The sequence below is a fragment of the Sus scrofa genome, chromosome 15, assembly GCF_000003025.6.
Source record: "Sus scrofa isolate TJ Tabasco breed Duroc chromosome 15, Sscrofa11.1, whole genome shotgun sequence".
NCBI lineage: Eukaryota > Metazoa > Chordata > Mammalia > Artiodactyla > Suidae > Sus > Sus scrofa.
The window spans coordinates 78,812,153-78,832,120 of NC_010457.5; the positions used below are offsets into that span (position 1 = coordinate 78,812,153).

Consider the following 19,968-nt stretch of genomic DNA (forward strand, 5'->3'; position numbering starts at 1 on the left):
AAATGGCATTATTTCATTCTTTTTTATAGCTGAATAGTATTCCACTGTCTATATGTACCACATCTTCTTAATCATTTCATCTGTTGATGGATATTTAGGTTGCTTCCATGTCTTGGCTAATTGTGAGTAGTGCTGCCAAGAACATAGAGGTGCATGTATCTTTTTGAATTATAGTTTTTTGTCTAGATATATTCCCAGGAGTGGGATTGCTGGATCATATGGTAGTTCTTTTTTTTTTAATTACTCAATGAATTTTAATACATTTGTAATCATACAATGATCATCATAACCCAATTTTATAGTATTCATATGGTAGTTCTATATTTAGTTTTCTGAGAAATCTCCATACTGCTTTCCATAGTGGCTGTACCAACTTACATTCCCACCAAAAGTATAGGAGAGCTCCCTTTTCTCCATACCCTTACCAGCATTTTTTATTTGTGGACTTATTAATGATGGCCATTCTGACTGGTGTGAGGTGATACCTCATTGTAGTTTTGATTTGCGTTTCTCTAATAATTAGTGATGTTGGGCATCTTTTAATGTGCCTGCTGCTTATCTGTATGTCTTCTTTGGAGAACTGTCTAGGTCTTCTGCCCATTTTTTGATCAGGTTGTTTTTTCTTGTTGTTGTTAAGTTGTATGAGTTGTTTGTATATTTTGGAGATTAAGCTTTTGTCAGTTGCATCACCTGCAAATATTTTCTCCCATTCCATAGATTGTCTTCTGGGTTTTTTTTGTTTGTTTGTTTTTTGTTTTTGATGGTTTCCTTTGCTGAGCAAAGGCTTGTAAGTTTGATTGGGTGACATTTGTTTATTTTTGTTTTTAATTCTATTGTCTTGGGAGACTTGACCTAAGAAAACATTTGTACGGTTGATGTCCATATGAGAATGTTTTGCCTACGTTCTCTTTTAGGAGTTTAATGGAGTCATGTCTTATGTTTAAGTCATGAAGCCATTGTGAGTTTATTTTTGTTCATAGTTTGAGGGTGTGTTCTAGTTTCATTGATTTACATGCAGCTGTCCAGTTTTCCCAGCACCACTTACTGAAGCGACTTTCTTTTCCCCATTTTATAGTCTTGCCTCCTGTATCAAAGATTAACTGACTTTAGGTGTCTGGGTTTATTTCTGGGTTCTTTATTCTGTCCCATAAATCCATATGTCTGTTTTTGTACCAATGCCACGCTATTTTTTTTTTTTTTTCCCACTGTACAGCAAGGGGGTCAGGTTATCCTTAGATGTATACATTGCAGTTACAGTTTTTTCCCCCACCCTTTCTTCTGTTGCGACATGAGTATCTAGAAATAGTTCTCAATGCTATTCAGCAGGATCTCCTTGTAAATCTATTCTAGGTTGTGTCTGATAAGCCCAAGCTCCCGATCCCTCCCACTCCCTCCCCCTCCCATCAGGCAACCACAAGTCTCATCTCCAAGTCCATGATTTTCTTTTCTGAGGAGATGTTCATTTGTGCTGGATATTAGATTCTAATATCCAGCCACGCTATTTTGATTACTATACTTTGTGGTATTGTCAAAGTCTGGAGGGTTATGCCCCCTGCCTTGTTTTTTTCCTCAAGATTGCTTTGGAAAATTCTAGGTCTTTTATGGTTCCATAAATTTGGGGATTATTTGTTCTAGTCCTGTGAAAAATGTCATGGGTAATTTGATAAGGATTGCCTTAAATCTGTAGATTGCTCTGGGTAGTATGGCCGTTTTAACAATATTAATTGTTATAATCCAAGATCATGTGATATCTTTCCATTTCTTTGAATCCTCTTAGTTTTCTTTGTTAATGTTTTATAATTCTCATATGTTAATGTTTTAGTGTATAAGTCTTTTACCTCCTTGGTCAGGTTTATTCCTAAGTTTTTTTTTTTTTTTTTTTGGTGCAATTTTAAGAGCTATTTTTTTTTACATTCCTTTTCTGATATTTCATGGATAGCATATAAAAATGCAACCAATTTCTGAATGTTAATCTTGTATCCTGCTATTTTGCCACATTTTTTTATCAGATTGAGAAGTTTTTGTGTGGAGTCTTTAGGATTTTCTATACATAGTGTCATATCATGACTTCAGTAGTTTCCATATTAGTCTTCTTTGTGTAGTTAAAAAAAGTTACATCCCAGAAGATTGTGGGTTCCCACATTACAGTATTCACCGTACAGTTTTTAATTTTGTTTATGTGGCTCCCTTTCTCACTGTAAACTGATGATGCGTAGTGTTGGCATCTTGCTCACCTCTCTTCTTCCAGGGAATGTTATTGAATTTAAGTAGGAAGCAATATAGTTTACTGAATGGATAAATAAAGTGAATGTGCATTCATGAAAGGATGTGTTTAATGGAGAGTCATTTAAAATTCTATAGGCTTTGCTTATTCGTATTGCAAAGTTGTCTTGTTTATTTGAATGCCATTAATTTGAAAGGTAGGTGTGATAAAAAGTTGTAAATAAGTGTTAAAACCGCTCCTTTCAAGATCATAAACACATTCTAATAAAATGATTTTTTGTGTTGCTAATAGGCATTATTTACCATTACAATTTATATAGTAGTTAAAAGAATTCTATTTTACTGAAAACATTTTTCGTTTGTGACTTTAGCTAACTTAGATTGGTTAACCTCTGTCTGACCTTGCTGTCTGATTTAGAAAGTTTTCAATGATGGACAGTGAAATCCATCCTGGAAGAGCTGAAAAACCATGAGAAGGAGAAAAACAAAAGAAAACAAGGCAGGAAAACTGTGATTCGGTGGTTAGTAAAAAATAACACCCAAATAGTATTCAGTGAATGAATGAACAATGGTTATCTACAAGAAGACAAAATTTACATGCATGACATATGAAATAGTAACATAATAAGATTTCCAAAAAGAAACGTTATCGATTAGACTTCAGAGAAGAATGAGAATGTTGTAAGGAAAAGCTTCATGAAGGAAGTGAACACTAAACTGGTCCTGAGGAAATGAGTCAGCATAAGAATAAAGTCTGTCTGTATTAGTTTTCTTTTTTATTATGATTGATTCACAATGTTCTGTAAATTTCTGCTGTACAGCAAAGTGACCCAGTCGTACATATACATACATTCTTTTTCTTGCATTATTCTCCATCATGTTCCATTACAAGTGATTAGATATTTAGTTCCTTGTGCTATACAGCTGGACCTCATTGCCTGTCCATTCCAAATGCAAGAGTTTTCATCTGCTAACCCCAGACTCCCAATGCATTCCACTCCCTCCCCCTCCTACCTGGCAAACATGAGTCTGTCCTACATGTCCATGATCTTTTCTGTTTTTTAGATAGAACATTTGTGCCATATTTTAGACTCTACATATAAGTGATGTCGTATGGTGTCTGTCTTTCTCTTTCTGACTTACCTCACTCAGTATGAGAGTCTCTAATTCCATCCATGTTGCTGCAAATGAAATTATTTTGTCTTTTTTAATGGCTGAGTAGTATTTCATTGTATATATGTACCATATCTTCCTGATTTATTCATCCATCCATAGGCATTTAGATTGTTTCCATGTCTTGTCTATTGTGAAGAGTGTTGTGATGAACATACAGGTCTGTGAATCTTTTTCAATGAAAGTTTTGTCTTGATATATGCCCAGGAGTGGGATTGCTCTCATACTGTGATTGTACCTTGCTCTCATACCACATACTCATATGGTAGTTCTATATTTAGTTTTTTGAGGTATTTCCATACTGTTTTCCATAGTGGTTGTACCAATTTACATTCCCACCAACAGTGTAGGAGAGTTCCCTTTTCTCTACACCCTCTCCAGCATTTGTTTTGTGTTGACTTGTTAATGATAGACACTCTAATTGGTGTGAGGTGATAGCTCATTGTAGGTTTGATTTGCATTTCCGTAATAATTAGTGATGTTGAACATATTTTCATGTGCCTACTGGCCATTGTATGTTTTCTTTGGTGAAATGTCTGTTTCGGTCTTCTGCCCATTTTTCATTTGGGTTGTTTTTTGTTCTTGTTGAGTTGTATGTGTTGTTTGTATATTTTGGAGATTAAACCTTTGTCATTTGAGTCATTTGCAAAAACTTTCTCCCATTCTGTGGGTTGTCTTTTTGTTTTTATTTTATTGTCTTTTTAGGGCTGTACCCTTGGCATATGGAGGTTGCCAGGCTAGGGATCAAATCGAAACAGTAGCTGCTGGCCTATGCCAGAGCCACAGCAACACCAGATCCAAGCCGCATATGCGACCTACACCACAGATCATGGCGATGTCAGAGCCTTAAACCCACTGAGCAAGGCCAAGGATCGAACCTGCATCCTTATGGATGCTAGTCAGATTTGTTTCTGCTAGCCACAATGGGAACTCCAAACTTTTCATTTTTTAATGGTTTCCTTTTCTGTGCAGAAACTTTTGTGTTTAATTAGGTCCCATTGGTTTATTTGTGTCTTTATTCTAGGAGGTGGATCAAACAAGATATTGCTGTATTTATGTCAAAGACCATTCTGCCTATGTTTTCCTCTAGATGTTTTGTAATATCAGGCCTTAAATTTTGAGTTTATTTTTGTGTATGGTGTTAGACAATGTTCTGATTTCATTCTCTTACATGCAGTTGTCCAGTTTTCCCAGCATCATTTATGGAAGAGACTATCTTTTGTCCACTATATGTTTTTGGGTCCTTTGTCATAGATTAATTGACCATAGGTGTTTGGGTTTATTTCTGGGCTTCCTATCCTGTTCCATCAATCTTATATTTCTGTTTTTGTGCCATGTATTAGTTTTCTATTGCTGTGTAACAAGTTGCCACAACCCATTGGCCCAGAACATCGTACCTTTATCACCTCACTATTCCCGTGGGGCAGGAGTCTAGATGTACTTGTCCACTCAGGGTCTTAAGGCTGAAATGAAGGTGCTGACTGGGCCGTGTCTCTCTCTGGACTTGAGGACCTCTTCTGAGCTCACTTGGTTGTTGGTAGAACCCAGTTCCTTGCAGTTGAAGGACTGAGAGCTCTGTTTTCTTCCTGGCTCTCAGTCAGCCAGGGGCCTCCCCTGTTCCTTGCCACGTGGCCCACTTGCAACTTGGCAGCCTCCTTCTTCAAGGCCAGCAAAAGACTCTCCCACTTCTTTTTTAAAGGACTTGCTTGATTAGGTTAGGCCCACTTGTGAAAAAAAATCTCCCTTGTGATTAATGTAAAATTAACAGATTAGGGACCTTATTTACATGTGTAAAGTCTCTTTACCTTTGTATTATATTGTAACATATCATAGGAGTGATATTGCTATACTTTTGCCATATTCTTTTGACTAAAAGTAAATTAGAGCTCCTGCCCAGACTCAAGGGTGTGGGTCATTGGGGTCACCCTAGCATCTTGCCTACCATAGTGTCTCCTTTGGTGGTTGATTCTTTCTACTGTTATTTGAACATGTTTTCAATGACAAGTTTAGAAAAAATGAATTGAAAACATGGGCCCTGGGTGTCAGAGGCTAGGCGAAGGAAAAGAACCTCTCTGAACTTGGAACATTTAATAGAGGACCAGCTGTGTGCAGTTATTAAGGGCATGAAAAGGAGCCTAGAGTGAGTTATAATTAGAGAAACCTGCATCATCATTTTGAAATACTGCAAGAGCTTCTCAACTAGTCCCTTGGTTGCTGGTCTTGCAGTCAAGGTCATCTTTCAAAAGGGACATCCAATCATGCCCCTGCCCTGCTGCAAATACTTCTGCTGACTATTAGATGGAACCCAAGTTCTCTAGCCTCCTAGGCAAGGACTGCCCTACTTTTCAGCTTTCTAGACCAATATGTGCTTCACGTGCCCTTCATTGGCACTCAACTGAGGCTGTGGCAGGAGGGGTTAAGAGGAGGAGATGGATTTGAGAGAATGAGCCTGCCCCATGCATGGAAATAAGGCGTGCAGGTGCAGTGGCAGATGGGGGTGGGGGGATGGGGAGGTGAGTTCATGTTGAGGTCGCTGTAGAACTTCGCAACCAAGGCTTCTTGCATGCTTGGCCTCTCCTGAGTACCAGGGGATCTAGGAAGGAGGCAGCAGGCATGACCTCTACAGGAATGAGAGTGTATGTGACATTAGGAAATTGTAGGCTCACAAGAGAAGAGAGGCAACAGAAGGACTATCCCCTGTGCTAGGTTACAGAGGTGGGATGGTAAAGATGTCCCTTAATAGCTGAGTGGAATTTTTCCCACTCCATGAATGACAGACAGAACGTTGCTTTTCATACGTTCTATAGCTTAAATGTTTAAACAATGGGGAACATTATTAGGGTCTAATTTGGGGTGACCCCCAAAAATATCAGGAGAGGCATCATGCTTGTCCTGGTTATCTCAGATTAATTCTGTCTTTCCAAGTGTCTTTTGTGACTTAGTCTCACACGATCTGGTTATGAATCTTTAAGTTCTTTGGTGCTTGTTTTGGACTGAGTGGAAGTGTGTTTTTCCCCTGCTGCCTTGGGTTTCTTCTGGAGAATGTTGGGCCAACGTTTTCCAGCTGTTCTAGTCTGCCTTCCTAATCTGGGACATGTTCTGGGGAGAATAAGTAAGATGGGATGCTGCTTTTTTTCCTGATGGATTCTAATCTCCATCTCTTTTCCTGTAACTAAGTCAAATCCACCATATTGATGTCCAGCAATTTCCAGCTCACCTGGTCCTAGTGGTCCCCTCCAGTCACTTAAGTGTTACCATTGCTTTGGGCCTGCAGGCTAGTGCCAACACTGCTGTGGCAGCACCCCTTGGGGCTCATGAGGCTGCTTGCCACCTGGGTGTGAGAGCCCTGCTGGTGCCAACACTGTTTCCTACTTCGCTTGCTCCACTGGCCAGGCTCCTCACTGAGGGTAGTTCTGCCAGCCACCATCACCTTCACTGCCTGTGAAATGCTTTCCCATCAGCCACTCAAAGACTCTCATTGAAATTGTCTGCACCCGTTCATTAACTGCTGAAGTTCTAGCACCTTGGCTTTGAGATCATGGCTTCTGGTAGGGGGGTTATAAGGCCCTTCCAAAAGGACAAGAGGTAGAAAGAGGCCCTGCTGTCAATGTGTTGAACCTTCCCTGGGAAAGCCTGCAAAGCTCTCAGCTCTTCCAGGCACTTAGCCATCCCATAAACCAGGCACTAAGGCATCAGGAGTTCCCTTCCTCGTCTCTAGGGAGCAAAAGCCAAGCCCTTTCAGTAGAGTTTCATCGGGAGTCTCACCTAGGTTGTAGGCATATTCTTTGAATCTAGTTATCTTAGGCCTGTAAGTGTGGTGGGGACAGATGAAGAGCCTCTCAACTAAACTCGTGACAGCTTGTGTCTTAGGTCTTCCCCTTAGTGACAGGCCACCTGCTCACGTCTTCCAAAAATGTTCACCTCTCATGGTAGGATCTATGTTCCTCTGACAATGGCCCAGGTTCCTGGGACTCTGGCACCTCTAGTCCTGACCTCTGTGTTCATCGAGGTGATGCTGTGATAACCTCATTCCCCGCCCCCCCGCCACCAACCAAAATCTGAGAGGTTTCACACTGGAGGTTTATTTGTCACTCACACACAGTCTCCACTTTGTGGCTGCAGCCTCTGAAGCATATACCTTCTGTACTAGTTTCCTAGGGCTGCTGAAGCAAGGGACCACAAACTAAGTGGGTTAAAACAACAGAAATTTATTCTCTTATGATTCTGGAGGCTAGAAGTCCCACATCAGAGTGTCATCATGGCCACGTTCTCCTGGAGGCTCTAGCAGAGGGTCCTTCCTTGCCTCTTTCTAGCTTCTGGTATTTGCCCGCAATCTTTGGTGCTTCTTGACTTAGAGATCACTCCAGTTTCTGCCTCTGCCTTCATGTGGCCATCTTCCCTGTGTCTCTGTTTCCAAATTTCCTTTTCCTTCTAAGGACCCAAGTCCTTGGATTAGGTCCCACTCTAATCCAGTGTTACCTCTTCTTAATTTGATGACATCTCCAAAGACCCTATTTCCACATAAAGTCACACGCATGGGTACTGAGTGTTAGGACTTTATCATATTTGGGGGGAGGGACACAGGAACCCACCCATATTGCAAAGTTGTAGCTGAGGAAGAGAGGGATGGAAGACACCCCCTGGCTCTTAACAGCTTCATCTCAGAAGTGGTACCTGCTAGTTCTCGTCACAGTCTGCTGGCCAGAGCATGGCTCCAACATAACTGCAGAGGAATCTGGTGAATGTCAGGGAGTATGTAGGTATTTGGTGAGAATGACCCGGCTCAGTCACATCCTAGCCTAGCTCATTCCTTTGATTACAGAATGTTCCAGGGCACTTATGAGGTGGGATATTTTCTGTGTAATGTGAAATATCTATCAAAGAACATCATTTGATCCTACAAAGCATATTGAAACAATAGACTTAGAAAACTACTCAAAGAAAGGACATAATTTATATAATCTGAAAACCTATCCCATTTTTATTTAGCTCTTTGGTTCATCTTAATCCAATGAATACAAAGTGGTGGTTAACAGGTTGGATCTCATCCACAGATGTTCTGTGTGGGGACCACACAATGTTTAAGAAATGTGAACAGGGAATTCCCGTCGTGGCCCAGACGAGGCTCGGATCCCGCGTTGCTGTGGCTGTGGCATAGTCTGGCAGCAACAGCCCAATTCGCCCTAGCCTGGACCTCATATGCGCGGAGCGCCCTAGAAAAGAAAAAAAAAAAAAAAAGGAAATGTGAACAGAACTTCTTGCTGTGGTGCAATGGGGTCAGCAGTGTCTCTGCAACACCAGGACACAGGTTCAATACCTGGCCCGCTGCACTGGGTTAAAGGATCAGGCATTGCCACAGCTGCAGCATAGGTCGCAATTGCACCCCCAGATCTGATCCCTGACCTGGGAACTCCATGTGCCGCAGGGAGGCCAAAAAGAAATATGAACAAATATCTAGATATCTTTCCTTGAACAACTGAAAGATATGACAGTATGTGGGTCCATGTTTGCAAACATAGAAGCCCAGTGATAAGGAAAATAGCCAAATAAGGTCTGCTCCCTGTAGACGGTCCCACCTCTGATCCCCACCATCCCCTCAGTAGTATTGTCAATGCAGGCGCCAAGTATCAGTTCTAATTTGTCTTTGCTTCTACCATTGTTTTCTTATAGTAGAGATTTTTCCCCTTATATCTGGCTCTTTTTACTCTACTTCACCTGATGGGCCCCCCACAGGGATTTGTGTTTGTGACCTCAATTTTAAGAAAGTAGAACTCCTCCTCCTGTGTTTCCTTTACTCTCATATGACTGCCATACTCCTGACACTTCTGTGTGGGAAAACTCACACACTATGCAGTTCTGTGATACCAGCTGGGTGTCCTGCAATTCAACCTAGTTCTGACACTATCTACCTGGAGATCACATCAGATCCCACAAGTTAAGGGCTTGGTCCCACAAAACTGCCTCCCTATCACCATATACATGTGCTTCAGATGCCAGTCACATGTCCAAGTTGTTACCTGTGCCTCTGACCAGCCAGCTATAAATTGGAAGTTTGCACAAACCACTCTTTGGGTTCAGTGAATTTGGAAGAGCTGTTCACAGAGCTCAGGAAAACAGTTACTTACTAGGTGTATTATAAAGGGAATAGGAGTTCCCTTCATGGCTCAGCAGTTAACCATCCCGACTAGGATCCATGAGGATGCAGGTTCGATCCTTGGCCTCACTCAATGGGATAAGGATCTGGTGTTGTCATGAGCTGTGGTGTAGGTCGCAGACGTGCCTCAGATCTGGTGTGGCTGTGGCTGTGATGTAGGCTGGCAGCTGCAGCTCCGATTAGACGCCTAGCCTGGGAACCTCTATATGCCATGGGTGCGGCCCTAAAAAAAGCAAAAAAATAAAAAAATAAAAAATAAATAAAAGGGTGTAACTCAGAAACAGCCCAGTAGAAGAGATGAGGCAAAGGATAGGAGGGGTCCCAGAGCTTCCATGCCATCTCCCATTGCCACTCTCCCCACACCTCCAAGTTCACCAACCCAGAAGCTCTGTGAACACCATAGTTCAGGGATTTTCATGGAGGTTTCATGACTCAGGCATACTTGATGAAACTGATTGGCCATTGGTGACGGAACTCAATCTCCAGCCCCTCTACCCCCACATCAGGGGCTGGGGCTGAAAGGGCCAACCCTCTAATCACAGATTGTTCTCCTGGCAACCAGACCCATCCTTAGCTTACCTGAGCATTTTCCAAAAGTCACCTCATTAACATAAACTCAGCTGTGGTGCCTTGGTACCTTTCACCTCTATGGTTCTTAAGCATTTCAGGAACTGAGGATAAAAGATCAAATACTATAATAAAAGATGCCCCTGTGGCTCTAATAGAAGAAATTACAAGTGGCAGTTTCTTATTTATTATTTTATAGTTCTTATTATAAATCACCATATCACACCATCTACAGCAGTTGTGATTTAAGTTGCATAGTTAACAAAGGCCTGAAAGTATTTATAATGGCTATAGGGAATAAATATTTGCAATAAAATACTTGCAAGTGGGGTATTTGCATACATTTGAATATAATTAGAATAATGTGTGTTGACTCAAGTAAGTCCTTACTGAGTAGCTTTTGCCTTTTCTCCCCTTAATAGACCGTTGGAACGATCCAGTGAAGATGTGGATATAATCTTCACCAGGCTGAAAGAAGTTAAAGCTTTTGAGAAATTTCACCCAAATCTCCTTCATCAGATTTGTTTATGTGGTTATTATGAGAACCTGGAAAAAGGAATAACATGTAAGAAACGCAACATATAATGTTTTCATGTATAAGTTTGTGCTCCTTTGTGATTATCCTGTGGGAATGGATAGCAAGTGGGGTATCCATGAGCCACATATTTGAGCTTCAACCAAAGGTGTTAGGTTGACATTTCCCTTTCCTTTGTTTATTCGTCCCATGTAGGCATCTCCTTTTGTCTACAGCATTTAAATGCTTCTTCCAGGGCTGCCTACTTTCCAGGTGGAGCTGGAAGAGGTACTGATTTATATATTCAGCAGTATCCTTAGAAATTCTTTTTATTTATTTATTTATTTTTTGTTTATTTTTAGAAATTCTAATATGTGGTTATTTTCTGTAACCCAAGAATATGTAAGCCAGTAGGATATTAAATAAAGATAAAAGATCTCTTAACTAATGATAATAGTAGTTTTTAAAATTAAAGCATTGAGGAGTTCCCATCATGGCTCAGTGGTTGGTGAATCTGACTATGAACCATGGGGTTTTGGGTTCGATTCCCTGGCCTCGCTCAGTGGGTTAAGGATCCAGCGTTGCCGTGAGCTGTGGTATAGGTCACAGACATGGCTCGGATCTTGCAGTGCTGTGGCTGTGGTGTAGGCCGGGGCTACAGCTCTGATTAGACCCCTAGCCTGGGAACCTCCATATGCCTCGGGTACTGCCCTAGAAAAGACAAAAAGACAAAAAAAGAAAAAATTAAAGCATTGATGATTTGCAATAGTAATGTTTTGAATTACCTCAATGATAATGTCTATTCTAGATGTGACCAAGGGGCAGGAAGAGTATTTTAGTAACAACTGCGTTTAAAAATGTGTTCTTGGGGAGTTCCCGTTGTGGCTCAGTGGAAATGAATCTGACTAGCATCCATGAGGACGCAGGTTTGATCCCTGGCCTCGCTCAGTGGGTTAAGGATCCAGTGTTGCTTTGAGTTTTGGTATAGGTTGCAGACGCAGCTCCGATCTGGTGTTGCTGTGGCTGTGGCGTAGGCCGGCAGCTACAGCTCCAATTCCACCCCTAGCCTGGGAACCTCCATATGCCATGGGTGTGGCCCTAAAAAAATAAAAGGCCAAAAAAAATGTTTTCTCATTAAAAAAGTGATGCTGTTCCATCTGTTAGGATCTTCATGCTGCAGTAATGGAAAATTCCCATCCAACTGGCTTGAATAATAACTCAGGCAAGGAAGGAGAATCAGTTGCTCAAGTATAAGCTGTCCTGAGGTAGGATGGCTTCAGGGTTGGTTGATTAAGTGACTCAGCAGCCCTTTTTTTTTTTTTTTTTGGTATATTTGTTTCTCAGGTGTTGGCTTTTGTACTCAGATTTGTCCCCTGTCATTCTGAGACTGCTAGCTACAGCAGTTGGAGGCATTGCATGCTGATACAAAACCTTCCTGCTGAAAGATTACTTTCTGTCTCTTTTCAGCAGTCCCCCAGAAGACTTCCTGTATTGTTTCATTGGCCATGTACCCATGTTTAAACTAGTCACTGGCAAAGATCATGGGATAAGCATGATTTAGACCAAGCATGGTTACCCCAGTGGAGCTGGGAAAGAAACGCATATGCTCTGAGCCCTTGGCCTTGTGGAGGAGGTTGGGAACTTGTATAAAATCCATGTTTAGTTAAATCGGAGGAAGGGAGAGCATGTTTCTGAGTGGGAAACTAACAGGGTCTGTCACAACATCATTGTAGAAAATGTAGAAGACAAGACGAAAATCAGGTGCAGTCTCCAAATCCAGACATTGCTGTTAACATCCTTTTGTGTGTCCTTTAAGGTGTTTTCCTATATGCACACATGCAAAAACAGTCACACTTCTATTTTAAAAATTACCCGTACGTATTGTTTTCAAACCGATATTTTCTTTTTGTTTTATTTTTATTAAAATATAGTTGATTTTGGAGTTACCGTCATGGCTCAGTGGTTAACAAATCCGACTAGGAACCGTGAGGTGGTGGGTTTGATCCCTGGCCTTGCTCAGTGGGTTAAGGATCCGGTGTTGTCATGAGCTGTGGTGTAGGTTACAGACATGGCTCGGATCCCGCGTTGCTGTGGCTCTGGCACAGGCCGGTGGCTACAGCTCCGATTAGACCCCTAGTCTGTGAACTTCCATTTGCCACAGGAACGGCCCTAGAAAAGGCAAAAAGACAAAAATAATAATAATAATAAAATAAAGTATAGTTTATTTAGTGTTGTGCCAATTTCTGCTGTACAGCAAATTGACCTATATGTCAATTCCTTTCTTATATTATCTTCTTATATTATCTTCTATCATGGCCTATCCTAAGAGACTGGATATAGTTCCCTGGGCTATACAGTAGGACCTCATTGCTTATCCATTCTAAATGGGATAGTTTACATCTACTAACCCCAAACTCCCAGTCCATCCCACTCTCTCCCCCCACCCACTTGGCAACCACAAGTCTACGAAACCAGTGTTTTTTATTCTTACTGTTATCAGGAACTTCATTCTTTCAGAGAGGAGACTCTTTTCTATTTCTTAAAGCCATTTTCAAAATGAATCTATTGATATGTAATGTGAATTTGATTGGCAAATGATGGTGTCTTTGAGGGGCCAAGAAGTTAATGAAAGCAAAGCCCTACCTCTGAAATAAGTCACTTTCAAAGGCTAGGAATAGCAGAGTTACTGGAGAGGCCAGCCATCAAGGCATCAACCCCCCATCCTAAGCTTATCTTGCTCTTGGTAAGATGCCATTGTTGTTCTTGCCTTTCCACAGCATGTCTTAGTCAGAGAGTTTAGAACAGCTTGTCATCATTAATTACGGCTCCCAGAAGCTTTCTCTTATGCACTGAACACTGGCTTTGCCAGAACTCAACTGTCCCACTGAGTCGTCATGTAATTTTTCATTGAGCCACTTGACTTCTGACTCTTTGAAAAGAATTTGAGAGTATTAGATCATTCCATCTAGTTATTTAGCTGGGATATTTAAAAAGATATTTGGGTTTGTATGAGATTTTTGAACCAGTGTTTCAGAATGACTTCCCAAACTATGGTCTTAACTTGGATGTGGGAACTAAGGTTCTCTCCAAATAAATGTTTTCTCTTAGAGAATACAAAAGGAAAGCAAAATTAGTTCAGAAATTTCTGATGAGAATCATTTCTAAAGAGTATCTGTAATGCCTAAAAGCAGTAAATTTGTAAAACAAATAAGAAAATGGAAAATGATAGTACAGTAATAAATTTAAAGCAGATTTTATTTTTCTTATTCATTGGTTAGCTTAAAAGGAGAAACTATTCTAGAAATACGTTGCTTTTATTTTAATTATATTTGGAAAATCGGGGCTGGTTTTGTTGAGTCACATAATCTTAATATGTATCCCATCTAGAGTAATAATTTTCTAAGAATCACAATCCAATGAAGTGGATTTAAGATAAATTACAGAGAATACCAGGCAATTCTTCATACATTCAAAGGAACTTATAGCATTTAGGTTTATCATTCCTGATTACTGCTCTGTAAACATGGAAGAGTTCTGTTTTAATAGAGTTCTACTTTATGGAATGTTGAGTAAGGAGGAGATAGCTTTGTTGACAGAAGAGGGAAAGAAAATTATGGCGTGTTCTGGTGGGAACAGAGAGGAAGATTGGTAAGCTCACAGAAGTCCAAGTTGGGCTTACAATAACCAGTGAGAAACTGTCTGGTTACACAGTAAAACCAACTTATATTTGGTCTATTTACATGACTGTTTCTTTTTCAGTATTTCGCCAGGGTGATATCGGAACCAACTGGTATGCTGTCCTGGCAGGGTCTTTGGATGTTAAAGTTTCTGAGACCAGCAGTCACCAGGTAAGATCCTTATTCTCTTTTTTTTTCTTAAAGTAAGATTTATTATGATTATTTAAAGATAACATTATTCCTATGTCTTGTAAGCCATCAAAATTACACTTTCAGAGTTCCCATCATGGCTCAGTGGGTTAAGGAATCCGACTAGGAACCATGAGGTTGCGGGTTAGATCCCTGGCCTTGCTCAGTGGGTTAAGGATCCGGCGTTGCCGTGAGCTGTGGTGTAGGTTGCAGATGTGGCTCGGATTCCGCGTTGCTGTGGCTGTGGTGTAGGCCAGCGGCTACAGCTCCAATTCGACCTCTAGCCTGGGAACCTCCATATGCCGCAGGTGGGGCCCTAAAAAGACCAAAAAAAATTTTTTTTAAATAAATAAATAAGTTACCCTTTCAAGGAGTTCCTATTGTGGCTCAGGTTAAGAACCCAACTAGTGTCCATGAGGATTCAGATTTGATCCCTGGCCTTGCTCATTGAGTTAAGGATCTGGTGTTGCTGTGGCTGTGATGTAGGCTGGCAGCTGCTGCTCTGATTCAGTCCCCAGCTTGGGAACTTCCATATGCTGCAGGTGTAGCGCTGAAAAGAAAAAAAAAAAAAGTTTTTTGTTTTTGTTTTTTAAATTACACTTTCAAGCCCATTTTCTTTTCCCCATAGTAAGGCCCTCAGCAAATATTTGTTGAATTCCTTTATTAAGTTACTCAAGAAACTCTTAGGAGTTCCCATCATGGCTTAGAGGTAACAAACCTGACTAATATCCTTGAGGATGCAGATGCAGTTTCGATACTTGACCTCGCATTGCTGTGGCTGTGGCGTAGGTTGGCATCTGTAGCTCCAATTTGACCCGTAGCCTGGGAATTTCCACATGCCATGGGTGCAGCCATAAAAAGACAAACAAAACAAAACAAAACAAAAACCCAAAAACAAAGTTACTCAAGAAACATTTATAGTAATGTCTTCCATGATTTGAGTATGGTGCCAAGTGTGGGGACATGAAATGCCTGCCCTCCAGGAGTTTGCTGTCTATTGGGAATATGCAGACAAGTCCATTGCAGTGAGAAGCTTCTGTTGCATAGAAACATGAGCAAAGGGGAAGGAGAAGCAAGTCTTCCAAGGTCCTCTTCTACCTGGTTTCCCAGTGTTTCTTCGTCCTAGAAGTGATGCCTTGTCAGCCTTTCAGGAGCTCCAGCCATGCAGAGGAGACCTGGTCAGTGCAGTCCCCTGAAAATCGCTCACTGTTTCTCTGCCTCATCTTGTCAAATGAGGGAGGGCCAATTCTACTTTTTGTCTTTTCTCTCTCTCTCTCTTTTTTTTTCTTTTTTTTTTTTGTCTTTTGTCTTTTATGGCCGCACCTGCGGCATATGGAGGTTCCCAGGCTAGGGGTCCAATTGGAGCTGTAGCTGCCAGCCTACACCACAGCCACAGCAATGCCGGATCCAAGCCGCGTCTTCAACCTACACCACAGCTCACGGCAACACTGGATCCTTAACCCACTGATCGAGGCCAAGGATCGAACCTGCAACCTCATGGTTCCTAGTTGGATTCGTTTCCGCTGCGCCACGACGGGAACTCCGGTACTTTTTTTCTGAAGTGCATTATCAGCTTCCCTCATTAGTCACCTCTGAGGAGCTCGGCATCCTAGTGGATAAAGCTCATATTCTTCCTGCCCCCACTGTAACATTTGTGAATTTAAAATTGGACCCAGAGTCTCCTTTTACATCTGCAGTGGCCCTTGCTCTGTCATTATTCCATGTGGCCTAAATGTATAGAACCTTCTTAATTAGAGCCAAGAGCCTCTCATCACAGAAGGAGCCCCTCTAGAGGCCACCGTCCCGCTTCAGTATGAGAATGTTCCATGTCTTACATTGGCATATTCAGAAGTCACATAGAAACTGAAGGAAGAGAACTGGCCAACTATAGAATCAGAAAGAAATATTAAGAAGAAATCCCAGAATCAGTGAAAGGACGAATAATCTCCAGCCGGGTACCACATTTAAGACAGTGCTTCTGAGCCATTTTCATATGTAGCACACTTCACATGTGAGAAACATGTACGGCATACTCAATTTGAGGTTTAAATTTTGTAGGAACTTGAGTGCATATTGGAATTCTGGGCAGTTACCATCTAACACATGGATTGTTGGTAAGTGGACATTTGGAGTTTGGAGTTTAGTTGTGTTACACCCATTGTCATGGGTGGGTAGGGTCTCAGGCCAGTGCCTGAGCCCTACTTAACTGATAATATACCCTTGCCATGCATCCATCATGGAAAGTTCCATTAGAAACTGCCTGGAGTCTGTGCCTGCTGGTCCTGACGGTCCTGATGATCTCATGGAGCCAGTTTCCTCTTGGATTTCAGGGAGAAGTGCCTTTGATTCTTGAAAGCTGCCTTAGTTTCCCAAGGGGACTGAGAAAAACTAGCAATTCTTGGATATTTGCTATGTGCTAAGCAGTGTTCTAGGTACTTAAAAGGCAGGTATTTATTTATTCCTTTAATCCCCACAATAACCCTATAAGGTAGGTCATATTAGTGTTTCATTTCACAGATGAGGAAACTAAGGCCTCAAGTGGTTAACTAATTTGCTCCCAGTAATGTATCTAGAAATTAGGGAAACCAAGGTTAAGACCCAAGCAGTTAGGTACCTGAACGTAGGCTCTCAGCCGATGCTCTGGCCTGTTGGACTCAAAAGAAACACAGTGAAGGAATTCCTGTCATGGCTCAGCCATAACAAACCCGACTGATATCCATGAGGATACAGGTTCCATCCCTGGCCTTGCTTAGTGGGTTCGGAATCTGGTGTTGCGGTGAGCTATGGTGTAGATCACAGATGTGGCTCGGATCCTGAGTTGCTGTGGCTGTGGCATAGGCTGGCAGCTGCAGCTCTGATCCGACCCCTAGGCTGGGAACCTCTATATGCTGCAGGTGCGGTCCTAAGAAGAAAAAAAAAAAATGAAACACAATGAAGTATGCAGTTTCCCTCTCTCTGGCTGTTTCTCATCCTCTCAGCTTACCCTCTATCCCTTATCTCTGCACACTTTGTACTGCAGACTGCTGCCCTGATGGGCACTCTCTGGCCCTCCTTACTCAGAGCCGTGCCCAAAGCTTACCTTAACCTGGGCTCACCTGATGGTTGTGTGCAGGGACAGGGTCTAGAAGAGGATGCTTCTCCTTCCTCCTCTGTGTGGTCCTGGATAAGTACTGATGGGGAGGCGGGGGAAGCTGAAAAGAGAAAGGTGAGGAAAGAGAGGGAAGGGAAGGAAGGTGAGAATTAGGCAGGAGAAAGGTGAAGAAGAAAGAAAAGCAGAGAAGCGAGATGAGGAAAGAAGAATTAAAAAAAGGCAGAGCAGATGTTCTTAGAGGTTGATAAGTAACATCAGCAGTGATGTGCTGACACCTCAGATGTTACCAGCCGGCATGAGATTTTGATGGTATTAAAATAGTATTTGGCCAGGCGCTCCTGGAGTATTGTCCTGGACCAATTCTCTCTCACCGTGGGGTGCTAGCCAAGAATAGCCAAGCATCACTTCGTGATTAGCTGTGGGTTTTAAAAATAATTAAGTAAACTTTTACCTTTAGATTTTAGCTGTGGTTTTGACCTCACACCCAATGCAGAGAACTTTCCTAAGCTGGGCTTAGTCTTCTCTTACTTTGTTAGGAATTATTAACTTTACATCAAAAAAGCTAATAATATTTATTCTTACTGCCATCTGTGTGTACTTCACCCCGTCATGTCCAACCAGAGTTTTATGAACTGATTTGTAGAGTCACTAAGAAGTAAGGAAGAGAAAACACATTCGCTCCCTACATCCACAATGCCTCCAGAGAGGAGACTGAGGTAGACAGAGGGCCCAGCCTTCCAGCCGGTTCTGATGGGTATGACAGGGTTCCAGCCACCTGGGAGGAAGACGCTAGGCAGAATGAGCCAGGTAGCTGAACCTCCTTCCATGGCAGGCTGTTAAAAGCGAGAAACAGAAACGCCATTTTTACTGGACTTATAATGGACTCTGGACTTGTAATGCACTCTGGGTCTCTGCCCATTAGCGTTGCGGCGAAATCAGGACAATGGTTTAGTCGATCAGGGTAGGACCCTATATAGATCAGGGTTCTCCAGAAAACAAGACCAACAGGAGGTATTTTTTCTTTTAAGAAATTGGCTTGGAGTTCCCGTCGTGGCTCAGTGGTTAACGAATCCCACTAGGAACCAAGCGGTTTCGGGTTCGATTCCTGGCCTTGCTCAGTGGGTTAAGGATCCAGCATTGCCGTGAGCTGTGGTGTAGGTTGCAGAAGTGGCTTGGATCTGGCATTGCTGTGGCTGTGGTGTAGGCCAGTGGCTACAGCTCCAATTAGACCCCTAGCCTGGGAACCTCCATATGCCATGGGAGCTGCCCTAGAAATGGCAAAAAGACAAAAAAAAGAAAAAGAAAAAAGAAATTGGCTTGTGTGATTGTGGAGGCTGCTAAATTTGAAATCTCTAGGGCAAGCTGGCAGGCTGGAGATTCAGGTGAAAGCTGATGCTTTCGTCTCGAATCTGAAAGCTAGAAACACAGGGAAAATTTCTGTGTTGCCGTCTGGGAGCAGAAATCCTTCTTTGGGAAACCTCAAGGAGACCACATTGCTCCTGAGGCTTTGAATTGATGAGGTGAGGCCCACCCAGGTTATGGAGGGTAACCTGCTTTCCTTAAAGTCTACCAATTGTAAATATTAACCACATCTAAAAAATGCTTTTACAGCAAAATATAGACTGTTTAACTAAACAACTGGTTACCATGGTCTAGCCAAGTTGACCCATAAAATTAACCATCATATGCCTCTATCAGAGGAAGCAAAATGGGAAGTTGTGGACCTTGGGAGAAGAAGCAAGAAAAGCCCTGAAATTCCTAGAGACCAGCAACAGCTTGCTGAGTGCCTTCACGTGTCACATTGTGCTAGGGCTTCCATGGATATTAACTGACTTCATCTTTAGTTATTCATGTCTTATTTTATAGGGGCTTGAAAACAAGGCTCATTGACTTTAGGTATAAATTTCCTGGGGCCACACAATATGCGTGGCTAAATTAAGATTTGAATTCACGGGAGTTCCCGTTGTGGCTCAGCAGTTAATGAACCTGACTAGTTTCCATGAGGATCGGGTTCGATCCCTGGCCTCGCTCAGTGGGTTAAGGATCCAATGTTTGCTGTGAGCTGTGGTGTAGATTACAGATGTAGCCAGTATCTTGCATTGCTCTGGCTGTGGCATAGGCCAGCAGCTGCAGCTCCGACTGGATCCCTAGCCTAGGAACTTCCATATGCTGCAGGTGTGGCCCTAAAAAGAGAAAGGAAAAAAAAAAAAAAGAGAGAGAGAGATTTGAATTCACATTCAAGACATTCCAAATTTCATGTTCTCCTCCTGCTTACACACAAAAAAGATTTATGGCTGGGGGCAGTAAAAGATAAAGAAGAAAATGTAAAAGAGACTAAGAGAATTAAGGAAAGAGAAATGTAACAACAGCGTAAGAGTCA

General features: G+C 41.9%; 1 protein-coding gene across 1 annotated transcript in view; it reads left to right on the forward strand.

Moving 5' to 3' along the window:
- Positions 1 to 19,968, forward strand: part of RAPGEF4 (Rap guanine nucleotide exchange factor 4) — a 321,221-nt gene that overhangs the window by 38,883 nt on the left and 262,370 nt on the right. Inside the window, 2 exon segments of the mRNA XM_021075197.1 lie at positions 10,540 to 10,682; positions 14,391 to 14,479. Coding sequence (XP_020930856.1) covers positions 10,540 to 10,682; positions 14,391 to 14,479 — 232 coding nt within the window.